At 40.4% G+C, this 15076-nt stretch overlaps 1 protein-coding gene across 4 annotated transcripts in view; it reads left to right on the top strand.

Moving 5' to 3' along the window:
* The window catches only part of LOC105280205 (solute carrier organic anion transporter family member 3A1), a 93987-nt gene that overhangs the window by 70215 nt on the left and 8696 nt on the right, over positions 1-15076 (top strand). For all 4 annotated transcript variants that reach the window (XM_011340530.3, XM_011340531.3, XM_011340533.3 and 1 more), the window contains 7 exons: positions 6654-7127; positions 7475-7851; positions 8547-8767; positions 9072-9212; positions 9469-9591; positions 13439-13603; positions 14849-15044. In XM_011340530.3, coding sequence (XP_011338832.1) covers positions 6804-7127; positions 7475-7851; positions 8547-8767; positions 9072-9212; positions 9469-9591; positions 13439-13603; positions 14849-15044 — 1547 coding nt within the window. In that variant the 5' untranslated portion in view covers positions 6654-6803. The remainder of the gene's footprint in view (positions 1-6653; positions 7128-7474; positions 7852-8546; positions 8768-9071; positions 9213-9468; positions 9592-13438; positions 13604-14848; positions 15045-15076) is intronic.

Below are 15076 nucleotides of genomic sequence, written 5' to 3'. Positions count from 1 at the left end.
CCACGTTATTCTAGATTCGGGAGAAGCTGGGAGGCAATTCCCAGATTGCGTCGTCGCGACGTAGATATTGAATCATTAATATTACCTGCGTTATGTGGCTTCCCCGCCGGGAAGCGGCCGGACGAGATGCATCACGATGCGGCGCGATGTGAGAAGAAAATACGTTCCCTTTCTTTCGCGTCGCTTTCTACAATAGATACCCGCGGATCGAGATTCTCCGCTCCGCTCGGAGCGAGAATTACTTTCGCTACTTTCAGCTCTTCCAACAATGCTGTGATTTAATAGTGAGCGGACATGAGTCGCGTGAGCGCGCTACTTTCATCTTCCTTCGCTCGCATTCGCACGATTACGAGAGCTCCCTGGTCGTTTCTGTAATAATGTACCGCGCGCATTCTTCCCGCGAGATGAGATGCCCGGCGAATATTTAATATTCCATTGTTCCATTACGTGCCGCGAGTCAATTGCGGGACTCACAAAGGAATCATCAATTCTGTTTTCCAATTTTTTCGGTTGTGAACGTCCGTTGAAACGTATCGCTCTCCAGTATACAAGTATAATAGTTTTTCGTATCGATGTGGACAGGGCCTGACAGGGGCTTCAGATTGAAAGAGTAGACGCCGCATACTCTCAAGAAATTAAAGTGAAAAAAATCGAATCAGGAATTCCATACGTTTTAGAGAAATCAAAGAATGACGAAATTCTCTTGTTAAGCACTTATCTATAGCTGTGATTCAAACCATCGAAATACTAGTGGCGAGCGACGAGGAGGTCGACGAAAAGATAACCGGGCTCAAAAATTGTTCAAATGATTTCTTTTCATTTTCAAAGATTTGTTGCGTATGTTCTTTTGTAAAATGTATAAGTATTAAAATAATAATATATAATACTGTCACTGAATACTGCCTGAATACTGCCACATCAAGTTAAATTTCTACAATATATTTTTAGACGGTTTTTTTCCCTCATAATACGAACAATGTTGGAAATTTTTACATTTGACATTGCAAAAAGAAAACAATTTGGAAATTTGAAACAAACTTTACTATAGTTGTGAATTCGGTACTATTTTACAGTCGAGATTTTATCGTCAAGAGAAAACAGGATTAATCGGCTCTTTTCGCGCGTGTTACTGCGTGTAACAACATTGTTGAAATACTCAATCTGTAGAGAATGGCGTATATTTTTTTGAAAATCCGCTACGCTGACGTAGAACGAATGCGTCGAGTGAACTTGACAGATGGCTCTTCGTTTTTTTATCACGAACGTGCATACCCTGTAGGGGTCTGTTTATATATAAACTTATCAGCGAAACACCGCTGCAGCACATTTATGTATATAACCCATTTGAGTTTGCTACCCGCATAATTTTTTAACCTCCATCATTATTTAATGGCGAAATGCAAAATGCAATATGTAATATAAAAATCAAAATTTATTAATATTGGCTGTATTAATATATATTATTAATATTAATATATAATATAATATTGTATTAATAATTGACAGTTATTGCAAAATAATAAAATATTAATAAAAATATATTATTTAGAAAAATTTTGATTAACTGTTATAATGAAAAATAAAAAAAGAATAAATAAAGAAATAAAAGGAGAATAAATAAAGAAAATAAACAATTAATAAATAAAACCAGTAAGGATTGAAAGTTGCGTAATCGGAAAATTTGTCCAACATCTCGATATTGTGAGAAAGTAATTATCATTCGGAGACTGTACACGAAAAATTGCCAACTTAATTTAAGGCTAGCCGGTTTCGCCTCCCGCTTCGAATTAAACTGTTTGATAGATTGTGATCGTTGGACATGCTGGCATTACCACGGACGGCTTACTTGACCGTGCAGGCGCGAATTGAAGGAGAATTAAACGAGAATTAAGCGAGATTAACAGATTATGAAATGTGCGCATTACGAATAATGTTTCTATAATTTCCTTTGTGTCTTTCAATAAATGATTATGATCGTGTACGTTGCAACTAAGGAAACGGTGTCATGGAAATTTTTGCTAATGCATGTAAATACTAAATTTATCTCTTTGGGGCAATAAAATACTCATTTAAAGTTATTTAAAATTATTAATAACAAATTATAAACGCACCTTCAGTGATATTACGTTAGTCCGTAAAAATGCGATTATATTCAAGACAAAATATTTTTGTCATGTGTTTGCCTAGAGGTTTACTGTTTACGAATAGCGGAGTTTCGCAGATTTTGGCATCGATCTATCTCAATATTGAAATCGACGCTTGTTGACGATTTTGGACACGTGGTCACGTGGCCGAGGAGCCATCTCTTTTGAATCGCTCTGTATGACAACGTGCTACACGATGGCATTGAGGTGTAGCCTAAGCAGAATAGGCTAACTAACCAACTAACCACGAGACCACGTCAGTAGGACAGTGAAAGGCGACCTAGACCAAGTCTCTTTCCAGCCATACAGTGCGGCTCTGAAGCTTAAGAGAGTGAAGGAAAGAGAGATCGAGAGAGAGAGAGAGAGAGAGAGAAAGACAGTGAGAAAGAGAGAGGGGGGAGGAGAGGAGAAAAAGAGCAAGAGAGAAAGAGAGAGAGCACGCACGTGTCCCGCGCGTGTGTGTTTACCAACACGCGTGGCCACGTGCAGCGCGTGTGCGGCGCGTGTCGATGTGCATACGCATATTGCCGATGGATGCACTCACTGCACCGCGCGGAGCGTGCACCGTGCATCCTGCAGCAGAAGAAAAATGGAGTGACGGCGAGAGCCAGATTGCGCCCGCGCCAGAGAGTCAACCAGCTAGCCAGCTCGCACGCACGCGCGCGTGAATATTTGAACGGTTGGCCGGAAGTGTAGCTAAAGCGTCGTTAACGTTAATGGGAATGATTTCGCGGGCCTTTCACAACGCGCCGGGGTTCACTTCCATATACTTACCGGCGAGCTAATCGCCGGCCAGCGCATGCACTTGCGCGTGCCTATCTACGTTGGCACTCTCGGCCACTCTTAATTAGGTCAGCCCGATCGTGAATTACGCGTGACTCCGGAAAACGCCTGCCAGCAACGCGAGCAATTCTGCTCATTGATTCCGAGACTGACGGCGCGGTATCTGTCACCCTGATATCTCTATCCCCGGTGGCCGCGTACGCGTACGTACGTGGGCCTCCCTGGGAACGGCTACGAGATATTAGAGTCTCCATTGAAGTCTACGAGCGACATGCCAGGGACAATTTATTACCGGAAATTTCTTCCCGGCGGTTGCGTCACCGCACCTGGTTCCACGTCGCTCGAAGGAATCGTAGACGAAGTCACGTTTCCATACCCGAGGCCGTTGGGCGTTATGTGTGAATGACTGACGTCGACGTTCTGGAGGACACGCCGAGTAGCGCGTAGTTATTTGAAAGTATAAAGCACGTTACGCGTTTATGCGAATGTTATCTTGTTATGTAGCGATATACGCAATAATGTCTTGCGTAATACATTAAAACCTAATAATCTCTGAGGATTGATAAGTGCAACGTTCTTATTATTCTAGTTAATGTCGTTACTTGTACTTTTGTTATGTCAGCCTAGAAGCAGGTATTAGGTCAATGCAAAAGGTTGATCTTTTTCCAGCGCTCTCTGGTATTATTATTTAAACTTGAAATAAATTCTTGTTTTTTTTCGTTTTTGAAGAGTTGGCATCGAAGTTTGTAAAACGTCATGATTTAACGATAAACATAACTTGAAAAACAATAGTTAACGCGATGAGCTATACATGCTTTATTCTGCAAACTATTTTGTACTTGGACTGGAAAGTTTTTCTGCACATGACGTATTTATCCAACTTGGCATTTTCGAATTTTGTTTTTTCTTTGGAACAACATGTGAATATCGTTATAAAACATTCTGCAAAAACTGGGGAATTATTTTACTCAAGTGGGAACGCACGATTCTGCCTGATTCCTGCGACTGATTCATTCGTGAGATATTTGTGGGTCGAGAGCTGGTTCCGCAGAAGATTTTCATCCTGGATGCGAGCGATGGTAGGAGGAACTTGTCCGAAAAGGATTTACGATCGACAAAAACACGCTCTCGAAGAATTTCCAGGCCATCGTGGCCGAGCGACTGTTCTAAGCGATGAGGGAATTGGTCGGGTCGCTTCGGTCCTTTCGGTTTCGTTCTTCTTCGAAGATTGCAACTTTGATGCTGACTCTTTCCGTGAGGACAACACGGCCAAGAGATAAAAATAGCAATTTCCGACAACCTCTTTGGTTACCGAAAGAAGAAAGTCGACCTCTATCAGAGCTACAGAAACAGAAAAGAAAAAAAGAAAAGAAGAGAAAAAATTGATGCAACTTTAACTAATATGCACACTAATAAAGCAATTAAGCAAAGTAAATTGTTATAATTTTTTGAGATACTGCGCTTTACTCACCAAACAATGTAATATTTGTCATATCTGAAATATAAAAAGTAATACAATTACGAAAATAATTTATTAACTTAATTCAAATAAATATAAAAAGTAATACAACTACGAGAATAATTTATTTAACTTAATTAAAATATGTCGAATAAAGATTGCTATTCAATTGCTATTGTAAAATTGCGAAATGTAATAACTGTTGGTATGCGCAGACGTTAAGTCTGTGCGTCTGTTTTCGAGAGGGCCGCGAACTTCATTCTAATTTTCATACTTGCACACGGTGCATGGCTAGTGAATGGCGAACGTTAGGGTCAATGGCGCATAGAAACGGCATCGTAGCACCGTAAACAGATTCGTATTCTTAGACAGGATTTTAGGGGTCAGCCACCATACGCCGTTAAGCCATTAACGATGATATAAAATCGCTAACGCACGCGACGATGTTCCGCAATTTCCGCGCTGTTTATTCAGTGTTGCGGTTGATCATACGAGTGTCTGTTCTTGCAAATTCTACGAGCTGGAAATAGCGATGTCTATTAATTCCGTGGGCATGCCATCCTGCGATTTGTCGTTCCTGCGTTAACAAAATCAATAATTAATTTTAAAGCAAAATAACGGCGCTTTCGGTAAACCGATTAATTTCATCTTTCGTGATATAACATTCGGAAAAATTGTTTCGAATGTTTCGAAATGAAATTGCATTTTTAAATTTCAATTGTAATTAACTGTAATTAATTGTAATTGTAATTCAATTGAAATTAACATTTTTAACATACTAATTGCTTGCATTTATTTACAAAGGAAAATTTCTGCGTCGTAATTAAATATCACCGAGCGTGTAAGTCGGCATGTAATTGTAAAAAAATCCTGAAGCGAAAGTGAGAACGCGTCTTTGCCGTCTTTGCTGCTGTTACACATATCCAGTTATAGCGGAGTCTAGTGCACAAACTCCTACTCGCGGTGTGAGTGAAAACCGCATCGGTGCGATAGCCCGTGGAATGGAACGTGAGGGAAATGAGGAAAGTCGGGTACCGATGAAAGTGAGAGGACGCCGGCTACAGGGTGTCTCAGGCGGCTTATTCCGCAGTCAACCGCGAGAGAAAGGGGGGTTCGCTTCTAATGGAGTGGTTGGTCTAGTAGGTTCGATCAATGGAAAGCCAAAAAGGCATGGTGGCGAAGAAAGTTAATCATCAGCCGAGATTAAAAACTTGTAACTTTTCATTATTCCAATAATAAATTATGCGAAAAAATAATATAATACGTAAATCGATCTTCCGGAGAAAGCAAGAGATCTATCGATCTATCGCAAATCTTTACGTATTATATAAGTGGGTAACTTTTAACAGAACAGCTTTCCGGCTTTTTAGCCAGCCAACTAGAAAATGCGAAAGCATTTTTCTCTTGAAATTAATTATTCTATTATATAACGTGTCTTGAAATTAATTATTCTTTCAGAATCTATACAGTTTTATATAAATTCTATCGTCCACGTTAAATAAAAATTTACTATTGGATTGTAACATACCATTATTAGGAACATTAAAAAACTAGAACGAATATATGTTACAATCCAATATAGTAAGTAAAAGTAGGCACAATCTTCGCTGCTCACATCTTTGACCTAAACAGTCGACCCACTTTGACAGATTCTCGGAAGTAAATCGTTAATCGACACACCCACTCTAAACGCGATAATAGAACCGGAGAGTAGTTTTCACGTTTCCTATCATATGTTGATTCTTCTTTTTTACATTTAACATATATACTACGCTCTCTTTATCCGTATCTTTACGCGCACTGGCCGCGCGGCCGCCTGGAGATTTCGTAATACGATTGTTCGAACGTGTTACGTCAATGGCGGACTAATTCCATATAATACAATCCGGCTGGCCAGCTTGTGCGGGTATCACAAAGACCTACATTTTATACATCGTAACGTTGCCAGTGCCGTTGAATTACTCGCATTACACACTTTCGACCAGCTGCCCCTCCTTATTAAGGGCCGATTGTTCCAACTTCTTGGTAAGTTTTACCTGACAGATACTATATCTTTATCTCTTTTTTAGGACTTATCTGAAAAGAGACAAAGATATGCTACCTGTCGGGTAAAATTTACCAAGAAGTTGGAACAATCGGCCCTAATTGTTTGTCACAAATAAGTACGTGATAGGGCGATCAATCGTAAATATTTCCCTCGACAAGCAAAGATGAGGCGATTAGATAACACGCCTTTAACGATCTCTCTTTTGTTCCGTTGGTTGCAGATTAACCGTTCGAATGCGAGTCTTCTGAACGGTCAAAGGGTTCCTTCGACGAGAAAGAATCCCGGCTAGAGTTTGCGAGGGTGCGAGGGACGCAGAAAGAATCCAAGAAGTGACCACCCCACGTCGTTCACAGAAAAGCGAGTGGGAATAATGGCGGGCGAGGACACGCAGATCTTGTCGAACGGCAACGTAGAGGCACTCACGATCATTCCACCGAAGATGGCGAACGGAAACGGGCTGATCTGCGGCGGTAAGCAGCACAACAATAACGGCTCGATACCAAACGGCAAGCTGCACAGTGAAAACGGCGGCATGGAGAATGGGAAATTGATCGTGCCAGACGAGAGATCGAACAGTCTTCAGACGGAATTCGATGACGCCGATGTGTCCTGCGGATGGGGCCCCTGCAGACCGCGTTGGCTGCAGTACTTTGCCACGAAGCAGGCCTTTCTCGTGACCTTTTGTCTCACCTGGGTATGCTCGATGAATAATTATTTTTGAAATATTTTTAGATTGATAAATTGTCTATTACATTACAGTCGTGAACAATAATTGTGAACAAGTAGTTTATAGATCACACAAGAAATTTATCAATGACCATAATAGAATGAAGCTAAAGAGAATTGTTAATGCTTGGGAATTATAATAAATGTGTAATTTTTGCTCTGCAAGAATAATATAAGGATAAATGGTTCTCAGACTCTTTCGATAAAGTTTTGATGAGAGCTCTATTCTTTGATGTAGATCAGCAGAGATTTGTAACGACGAATCCATCTTGATAGTTAATTGGCACGAACTAATTTTATTTTTTTTATGCATAGGTGCTTCAGGGCATGTACTATACGTACTTCGTCTCTGTCATCACGACAATAGAGAAGCTCTTCCAAATCCAATCAAAAACGACGGGCATCATTATGTCGGCTACGGAGATTGGTCAAATAGGATCCTCCCTATTACTAACGTATTATGGCGGCCAAGGTCACAGGCCCAAGTGGATAGCTTGGGGCATGATCCTCTTCGCCGTGAGCTCGTTCACCTGCTCGATACCCCATTTTATCTTTGGTGAACAGCTGATTCTTCAGAACGAGCTGATGTTCAGCGGTATTGAGCCTGGTGCTGACAATCGCGGACTCAACGGTACAGAACCAATACCGGCAAATCTTTGCAAGTTCCACGAAAAGAACAGCATGCTTGATGGGTGAGCATTATTGTTATCGCTACATCGTATTAGGCTCCTTCATTCCTAATTTCTTAATTAACGACGATGCCTGCTAGCTAAGTTCGGTAAAGCGATTTGTCCTAATTAAGAAAGATATCACGCTTTTGTTACGTCCCTTTAAGCTATTTGCACAGCTTAAAATAAAATGTAAGATTTGCTCTTTGTTCCGTAATGTCTTTTTGACATTTTTTAATAAAGTCATATTTAATATCAAAATTAATGATGTAGATATACTTGGGTGGTCATAGCTGAAATGTCAAGCTTCACAACGTAATTATTTATCAAGAGATAGGGCCGATTTTTCCAACTTCTTGGTAAGTTTTACCCGATAGGTAGCGTTTCTTTGTCTCTTTTCAGATAAGTCCTAAAAAAGAGATAAAGATATAGTACCTGTCAGGTAAAACTTACCAAGAAGTTGGAACAATCGGCCCATAGTGCTGCAAAAAAATATTTAAAAAAATTAATCGCATAGAGCATGGACAGTCAATGTATGTATATAATTACATACAACTTGTACTTTAAAATGTACTTCACTAAAATTCATCAGAAAGATTAAAGAACACCGTGTTGTTAATAACCGATATATCCATATGTTCAATAAATATATATCGAAGTAGCAAGACACAATGCTTCATATGATCAGCTTTATTTTATTTTCATCCCTTTTTTTAAAGGTGGAATGTATCGACGAGCGCACCACAGACCGATTCAGCGGAATATTGTGAGGGCGATTTCCTCATGGAGCAAAGAATACAGAGCAAAATAACTACGGTGGTGCTGGCCATATTTTTTGTATCATTGCTTGGCGTAGGAATGGGTCAAACGGCAGTATACACCCTTGGTATACCGTATATCGATGACAATGTGGCAAGCAGAGAGAGTCCTTTGTATTTTGGTAAGTTCCGTTCTCAACTCGTAAATTACTCTACTCTTAGCCGCTCTTTAATTTTCATATATTTTTATTTCAATCATTATTTTTATATCAATTGTGTTTTTATTGAAAACTATTCAATTTTCTACTTATTTAGTTCATTTGAATATTTCGTTAAATTTAATTGGAGAAGTAAATCTGAATATTTGTATTAAAATCATTTTTATAAGGCGGATTGTTGAAACTTTTTACTTTGTCTTGTAAAATAAATTATCGTCCGAGAATTATAGATGTGAAACCTATAAAATAATATCTTTGTGTGCAACAGCGATCACTATTGGAGTGCGGATTCTTGGTCCAGCACTAGGTTTTATTCTGGGTTCCTTGTGCACAATGGTTTATGCGGATTTATCGAGGAATCCACAAATTACGCCAACAGATCCAAGATGGGTCGGTGCTTGGTGGCTTGGTAAGTTTAATAAATAAATAAAATCGTAGCGTCTACTGAAAATAATGAGAGATTATATAACGTAGTTTCGCTAAGAAATTAGAATACTCCGCACGCGTAATTGATAGTTCAGATTAGTCGAGAATTCAGATTTATTACTGTCATTCGAGTAATTGATATTTTGATTTATATGTAATTCTTCATTTATGGGACTTGATTTATTTCTCAAGAAGAATTTCTCTGCAGCTCTCTTTCGAAATTACGCATGATGTTTCAGGACTGGTATTAATATCGGCAATGCTGATGCTAGTCAGCATAGGGATGTTCGCGTTCCCGACGCGATTGCCGAAGAGCAGAACGCCGCCGAGACGAGCGGATACGAAGAAACCCAGTCTCCGAGGTAAGTCCTGATTTATTCTTCGGTTGCCCCGATTACTCTCGTCAGGCTAGCTGCCGTTTTGGCCGCGCAGCATCGGATCTCATGCCGGTTTAATCTGTTTTTATGGTTCGCCATAAGCTGCTCGTGGTCTCTCTCTCTCTCTCTCTCTCTTATTTTCTCTCTGTCTCGCGATTTTCCGAGCGAATCCTCTCGAGGAGCTATCCTCAAGAGTAAAAAGGACAACAGGCGATGCACGTTGCGGCTTCGCTGTGATATCGGTTTATTCTCGTTGCAAGACGCGCGCATAAATTTAGCCCCATGGATATGTTGCTGCGTTTGCGGTCGCGTTTTCTTTCTGCGATTGCAATTTGCAACTACCGTGTGCGCGATTATGATATCTTGATGCCTGATAATGGTTTATACTCGCGCAGTAAATTACGGGGATATCGCTTTTGCGTGATCACTGCTTATTCTTCGAATAATGGCAAGTGTTCTCGTATACACCGAGGGAGTTTCGTCCCGAAAGGCGAAATTCTGCTACCGCTGCCATTTGCCACAGCGCCGATCGAAGGCTAACAGGAATGCAAATAGAAGCCGAAGACAATGTGTTCTTCGTAAGTTAATCGGGAACTCACGACGAGCGATTTCGCCTACGGTCCAGATAATGCGTCCTCTTATACGCATATTTATGTTGTGCATTAAGACGGCTGTGGACTGCGCCGGTTCTAGAACGCACCGGCTTTCTGTTGTGAGCGACGTGCGTTTTGATATGTCAGTTTTGAAATTCCTCGTTTATTCAGTAGAGTTTTAATAATGCCATCTCTTAAAAAACCGCACGAACTTTCCGAACAATCCAATATAATAGCTCACAGAGAGGAGTTATTAACAATTAGAATCATCTTTGGTTCACCACGCTGGTTGTCCAACGACAACCTCCACAATAAGATAAATCACCAGATCCACGGTCGCGTCGATATCTTGGGCGAGGTCCCGATATTGGTTCCACCATTGGTTGTGTCGCGACGACGACGCATGATGCATTTGGCCGGCTCTATTGGTATGCGCATAAAAGGATGAATAAACCGATCAGATGATCTCTCTCAAGCGTAAGCCCCTGCAGTTCAAGGTCAGTGACGAATTTAGATGGCGAGCGGAGAATTGGTGTCGCCTTTGCCTTATACATAATACGCGTGTCCAATCGCAGCAAAGTACAGCCCGCGCGGAGATTTACAGGTTTCGACGACCGCCAAAAAGATTAGCCGCATGATTAGCTTCTCCATGGAGAATTATCTCTCCGAGCGACTCCCGAGGCAAACTCGGCGACCGTGAATAATCAACCTCGTCCCTGATTAGATTTTTGTCGGTGTTTTCTTCGAGTGTCGCCGTTCTCAGCTAAACCAGAAGACTGCCAGAAGATGATACCTTATGCTCCATTTGCGATTCAATCCCATGAAATTGACCAAATGCTCTTTGAAAATTTTCTACAATTTCTTTTCAATATAACAATCGAAAGATCAAGAAGGAGGGAAAGAGCAAAGAGATATTAAAAATAAACTTTTGTACTTTGTACTGCGTACATATCTCATCGAAAAAGGTGCAAATGACATGCTTAAACGCAACTGTTAAAAATTCGCGGAGAGATTTTCCAATTGGTCGTCGGCCGATTGCAATTGCGTGACATAAAAAATATAACTCGGTAACAAGTTTCAGCTTGTTCCGGTGCCGAAAGGCTTGAAATCGTCGGATGCTCCTTTAACGGACCCTTGCGCGAGGATGATGCGTTCATGCGTGTGCATACGCTCGCGCCTGCATGCGCAAGAGCGCACACGCTGCCGCTTTCTCTGCATGTGTACGTTAATAATAATGACTGACCGACTCGTGCACGAGGTGGGGCAAGTTCACGGTCACGGGTCTTGTACAGAGGCGGCGGTGGACATGCACGCGTGTACGTTTGCGCGTCTACACGAACGCTGCGTGCGTGTGTCTCTCACTCTGACTTCTTCTTTTACATTGTGTTCTGTATCTTTCCTTCCTCTCTTTCTCTCTCTCTCTTTCTCATCTCTCTTTCTGTCGGTCGTTCTACACGTTACCAACACTGTCGCGTTTAATTCGGCGGATCACCTACGCTGCAGTCTTCTTCTTTGACGTCTAACATTTTAACCCGCGTCTAATGTTTTATTTGTACTACGCCGCTACTTCGTATCTCCGGGCTCTTGCATATTTATAACGGATATTCCAATGCTACGTTTCGGTGACTGTTTATCTCGGAGTCCGGATGTTCTACACGTGTAGCTCTCGAGGACATGCAAAATAAATCGAATCGTACACAATGATCCCGAAAAGCCACAGCGGTAGCAAATGTAAAATTCGTAAAGATTAAATTTGCAATGATGAAATTCAAGATCCAGTTATTTTCATGTCTCTTTTGTAGTTTGTTTTGCTACTTCCGCTGATTGGACCGACAAAAACAGGTGTTTCAATCGATCAGATTCGACACAATGATTATTTAACAAGTGTTCAATCTGACAGCAATGCAGTTATAAAACAGAATTGAGTAACGTTATGTTAATTCATCTGGTATGAGACGAGTCGAGTAGCTTTTTCGCACGATACTGTACCAAGTGTACAGTGTACGCGTAACCTTGTGCGTGCAAATATAGCTTTCTCTCTTTCTCCCTCTCTCTCCTCTTTCTCTTTCTTTCTTTTTGTATACCTAGGACTGCCTAGAAGTCTTCTAGGCAACCGGGAGAAGCAAGCTAGTCGTGGCAACCCAGCACACGATCTTGCAGACCATGAGTAGACAAACGTGACTAACATTGCGTTCTGAGTATTATCGCGCGTGCGTGTATAAGGTGTTCTTTAAAGGTACAAACGTGTTTGCGTAATGCGTATCACTGCCGTATATTCATACGTATATTTATTCTTTATTTTAACACATATGTTTGAATTAATTGGCTTTACAATTATTAACATTGTTGTTAAGTCCACAATTAATTTTGATATTCACTTATCAAATTAATTTCAAGAAAACTTATTTCTTTCCCGAAATATTATTATCTGATTGTAAGATGTTACACTCTATGTGAAAAAGTACACGTTTTTTATTTTGAGTTTTACTTACGACTCGTTGGAAACTCCTCTTAGAGCGAAGAGAGCAGTCGTGCACATTCCTTTAGCCGGTACTTTTGAATTGACCATAAATTGCAGCAGAGGACGTTCAAACGCCGAGTCTTGCTAATAATTTCGGACGATTCGATCGCGATAACGATCGTTTCCTTAATCGTTATATCTAGTAGAACTATTGGCGCACTATAGCGAGCTTCTGAGTTCTGGGTCTATGCGTTTCAATAACTTTGGTTTCTAATGTAGTTCTTTCGTAACTGTACCTTCGTCTGACAGGCATATAAAAATCTACACACCGCTTCTATTTTTCCCAATACTTAATACAATAAGTATCTTAACGTTAATTCCAACGGAATTGCCGACAAACATTGACGTGGTTGGTGTTGAAACCATTGAAATTGAAATCGCTTATGAACGTTTAGTACTCTGCAATACACAGAGGTCCTCTCTTTCTCTCTCTGTTTTCTCTTTAAAGATAGTATACAAGACAAAAGCCTGTCTACGCCAGGTAATCCCTGGACCGAAATTAAAGATTTCAAGAATTTTCCCATTACCTGGGGGTGAACCCCTATCACCATGCGAAATTTGGTGTTTCTAGCATATCGGGAAGTACCCGATCAATTCAACGACAGAATAGGGATTTTATATATATATATATATATAGATATGTACGAATGTATAAATTGATTGTTACGTTCATACGCACGTTCGATCCTGCAATATTTTGTGCTCGCTGTTGCCGTAGACTTTCCGAAAGCAGTGAAGAGGCTGTTGAAGAACGAGATCCTGATGTTCAGGACGGCCAGTAGCGTGCTGCACATTCTACCAATCGCCGGTCTTTACACCTTCCTGCCAAAGTACCTCGAGAGCCAATTTCGCCTGCCAGCTCATCATGCGAACATGATCTCAGGTAATTATCACGGATGAACGTGCGAGTGGGACCTGGCAACCTCGAAACGTATCCCCAATTATTACTAATGACATGCGCCACAAGAGATAACTCGTATACTTGGCACAACAACGACGTCAACGTCGTTCCCAAAAGATCGGCCCGGCGACGTCGCAGGATTTTGCTGCCGGATGTCCGCCGCGATTACGAAGCAAAGTGGATAATTTGGCGTAAATGACAGAACGGACGTGTATTCCGTGTAATTTTGCTCATGGAAAAAAGAACGTTATTCTCGTGCTTCGTTTGTCATGAAGGAAGTTACGAAATTGCTCGACTAATCTGTCGGCCCAACATACTTAAACCGAATTATCTATTATTACTATTAACGTTTCTTGAACAACTCAGGAAAACATAATTTTTAACGATATTTCATATCTCTAGCTTCACTTCACGAGAAATTGTATATTATTTTTTTATTAGTACATACATGTAATTATACTAATTAGCAATGCAGTTCATAATTAACATATAAAATGTGTTGCAAGGGTTCACAATTGGCTACGCACATGACGATAATGTAAAGAAGATAATTCGATATAATCGGTAAAACGGATCGCGTATTAATTGTACGGTACCTGATTTTATGTGTGTACATATGTGTGCGCGCGTGCTAATTAATGATGATTGCTCGTCGAATAATTGGCGCCGAGCGTAGAACAAGACTGCACTTCGCTTCTATTCTATTCCTCGTCGTTCTACGTCCATGTATTAATCTACGGTCGTATTATTGAGCGAATAATTTGGTATAACTATACTCTGCTATGCCATTGTTGCGTGACGCTATTGTATTGATTTCAAATTATTCCACAAGTGCTCGTAAACTTACATATTGAGCTACTAAAAATAGAAAAAAGAATTTGACGCTTTCGCGCGGTTAATTATTACTGTCTGATTTGAAGCTATATTATGTGCATATAATTTACAAAAGAATTTAATAATAGCTGTTAGTTAATATATCTGTCTGCTTTTATTTGTATATAAATTTAATTTCTTATCATATACTATTCAAATAGGAAAAAAGTTTTTCAATTTGTATCCGCTTGTTTTTAGTTAACAAGAAAAGTTTCTATCAATGAGTGGTTTAATGAAGCGAGAACCGTAGTCATCCTTGAGTTCCCACGAATTACTATAGTTAAACTATGACTCAAATCACGAATTAAGTGAGGCTTTGTACAATCGTATAACGCGTGTTGACTTTCTGTGTAGGTGTTGGTGGTATTCTAGTGATGGGATTGGGTATCATAATTAGCGGAGTATTTATCTTGAGGGCGAAACCTAACGCCAGGTTCGTCGCAGCTTGGATTGCCTTCACTGCGGTCGTTTATGCGATTGGCATGGGTGTACTGATGTTTATTGGCTGTCCGATGGACGATTTTGCTGGGCTCGTATCGCATTCCGATGGGTAAGAGTCTTTATCGCATTTAACAAAATTTA

This window comes from Ooceraea biroi, chromosome 6, assembly GCF_003672135.1.
Source record: "Ooceraea biroi isolate clonal line C1 chromosome 6, Obir_v5.4, whole genome shotgun sequence".
Lineage (NCBI taxonomy): Eukaryota > Metazoa > Arthropoda > Insecta > Hymenoptera > Formicidae > Ooceraea > Ooceraea biroi.
The sequence above is the reverse complement of the archived record's forward strand: the minus strand, read 5'-3'. Positions and strand labels throughout refer to the sequence as shown.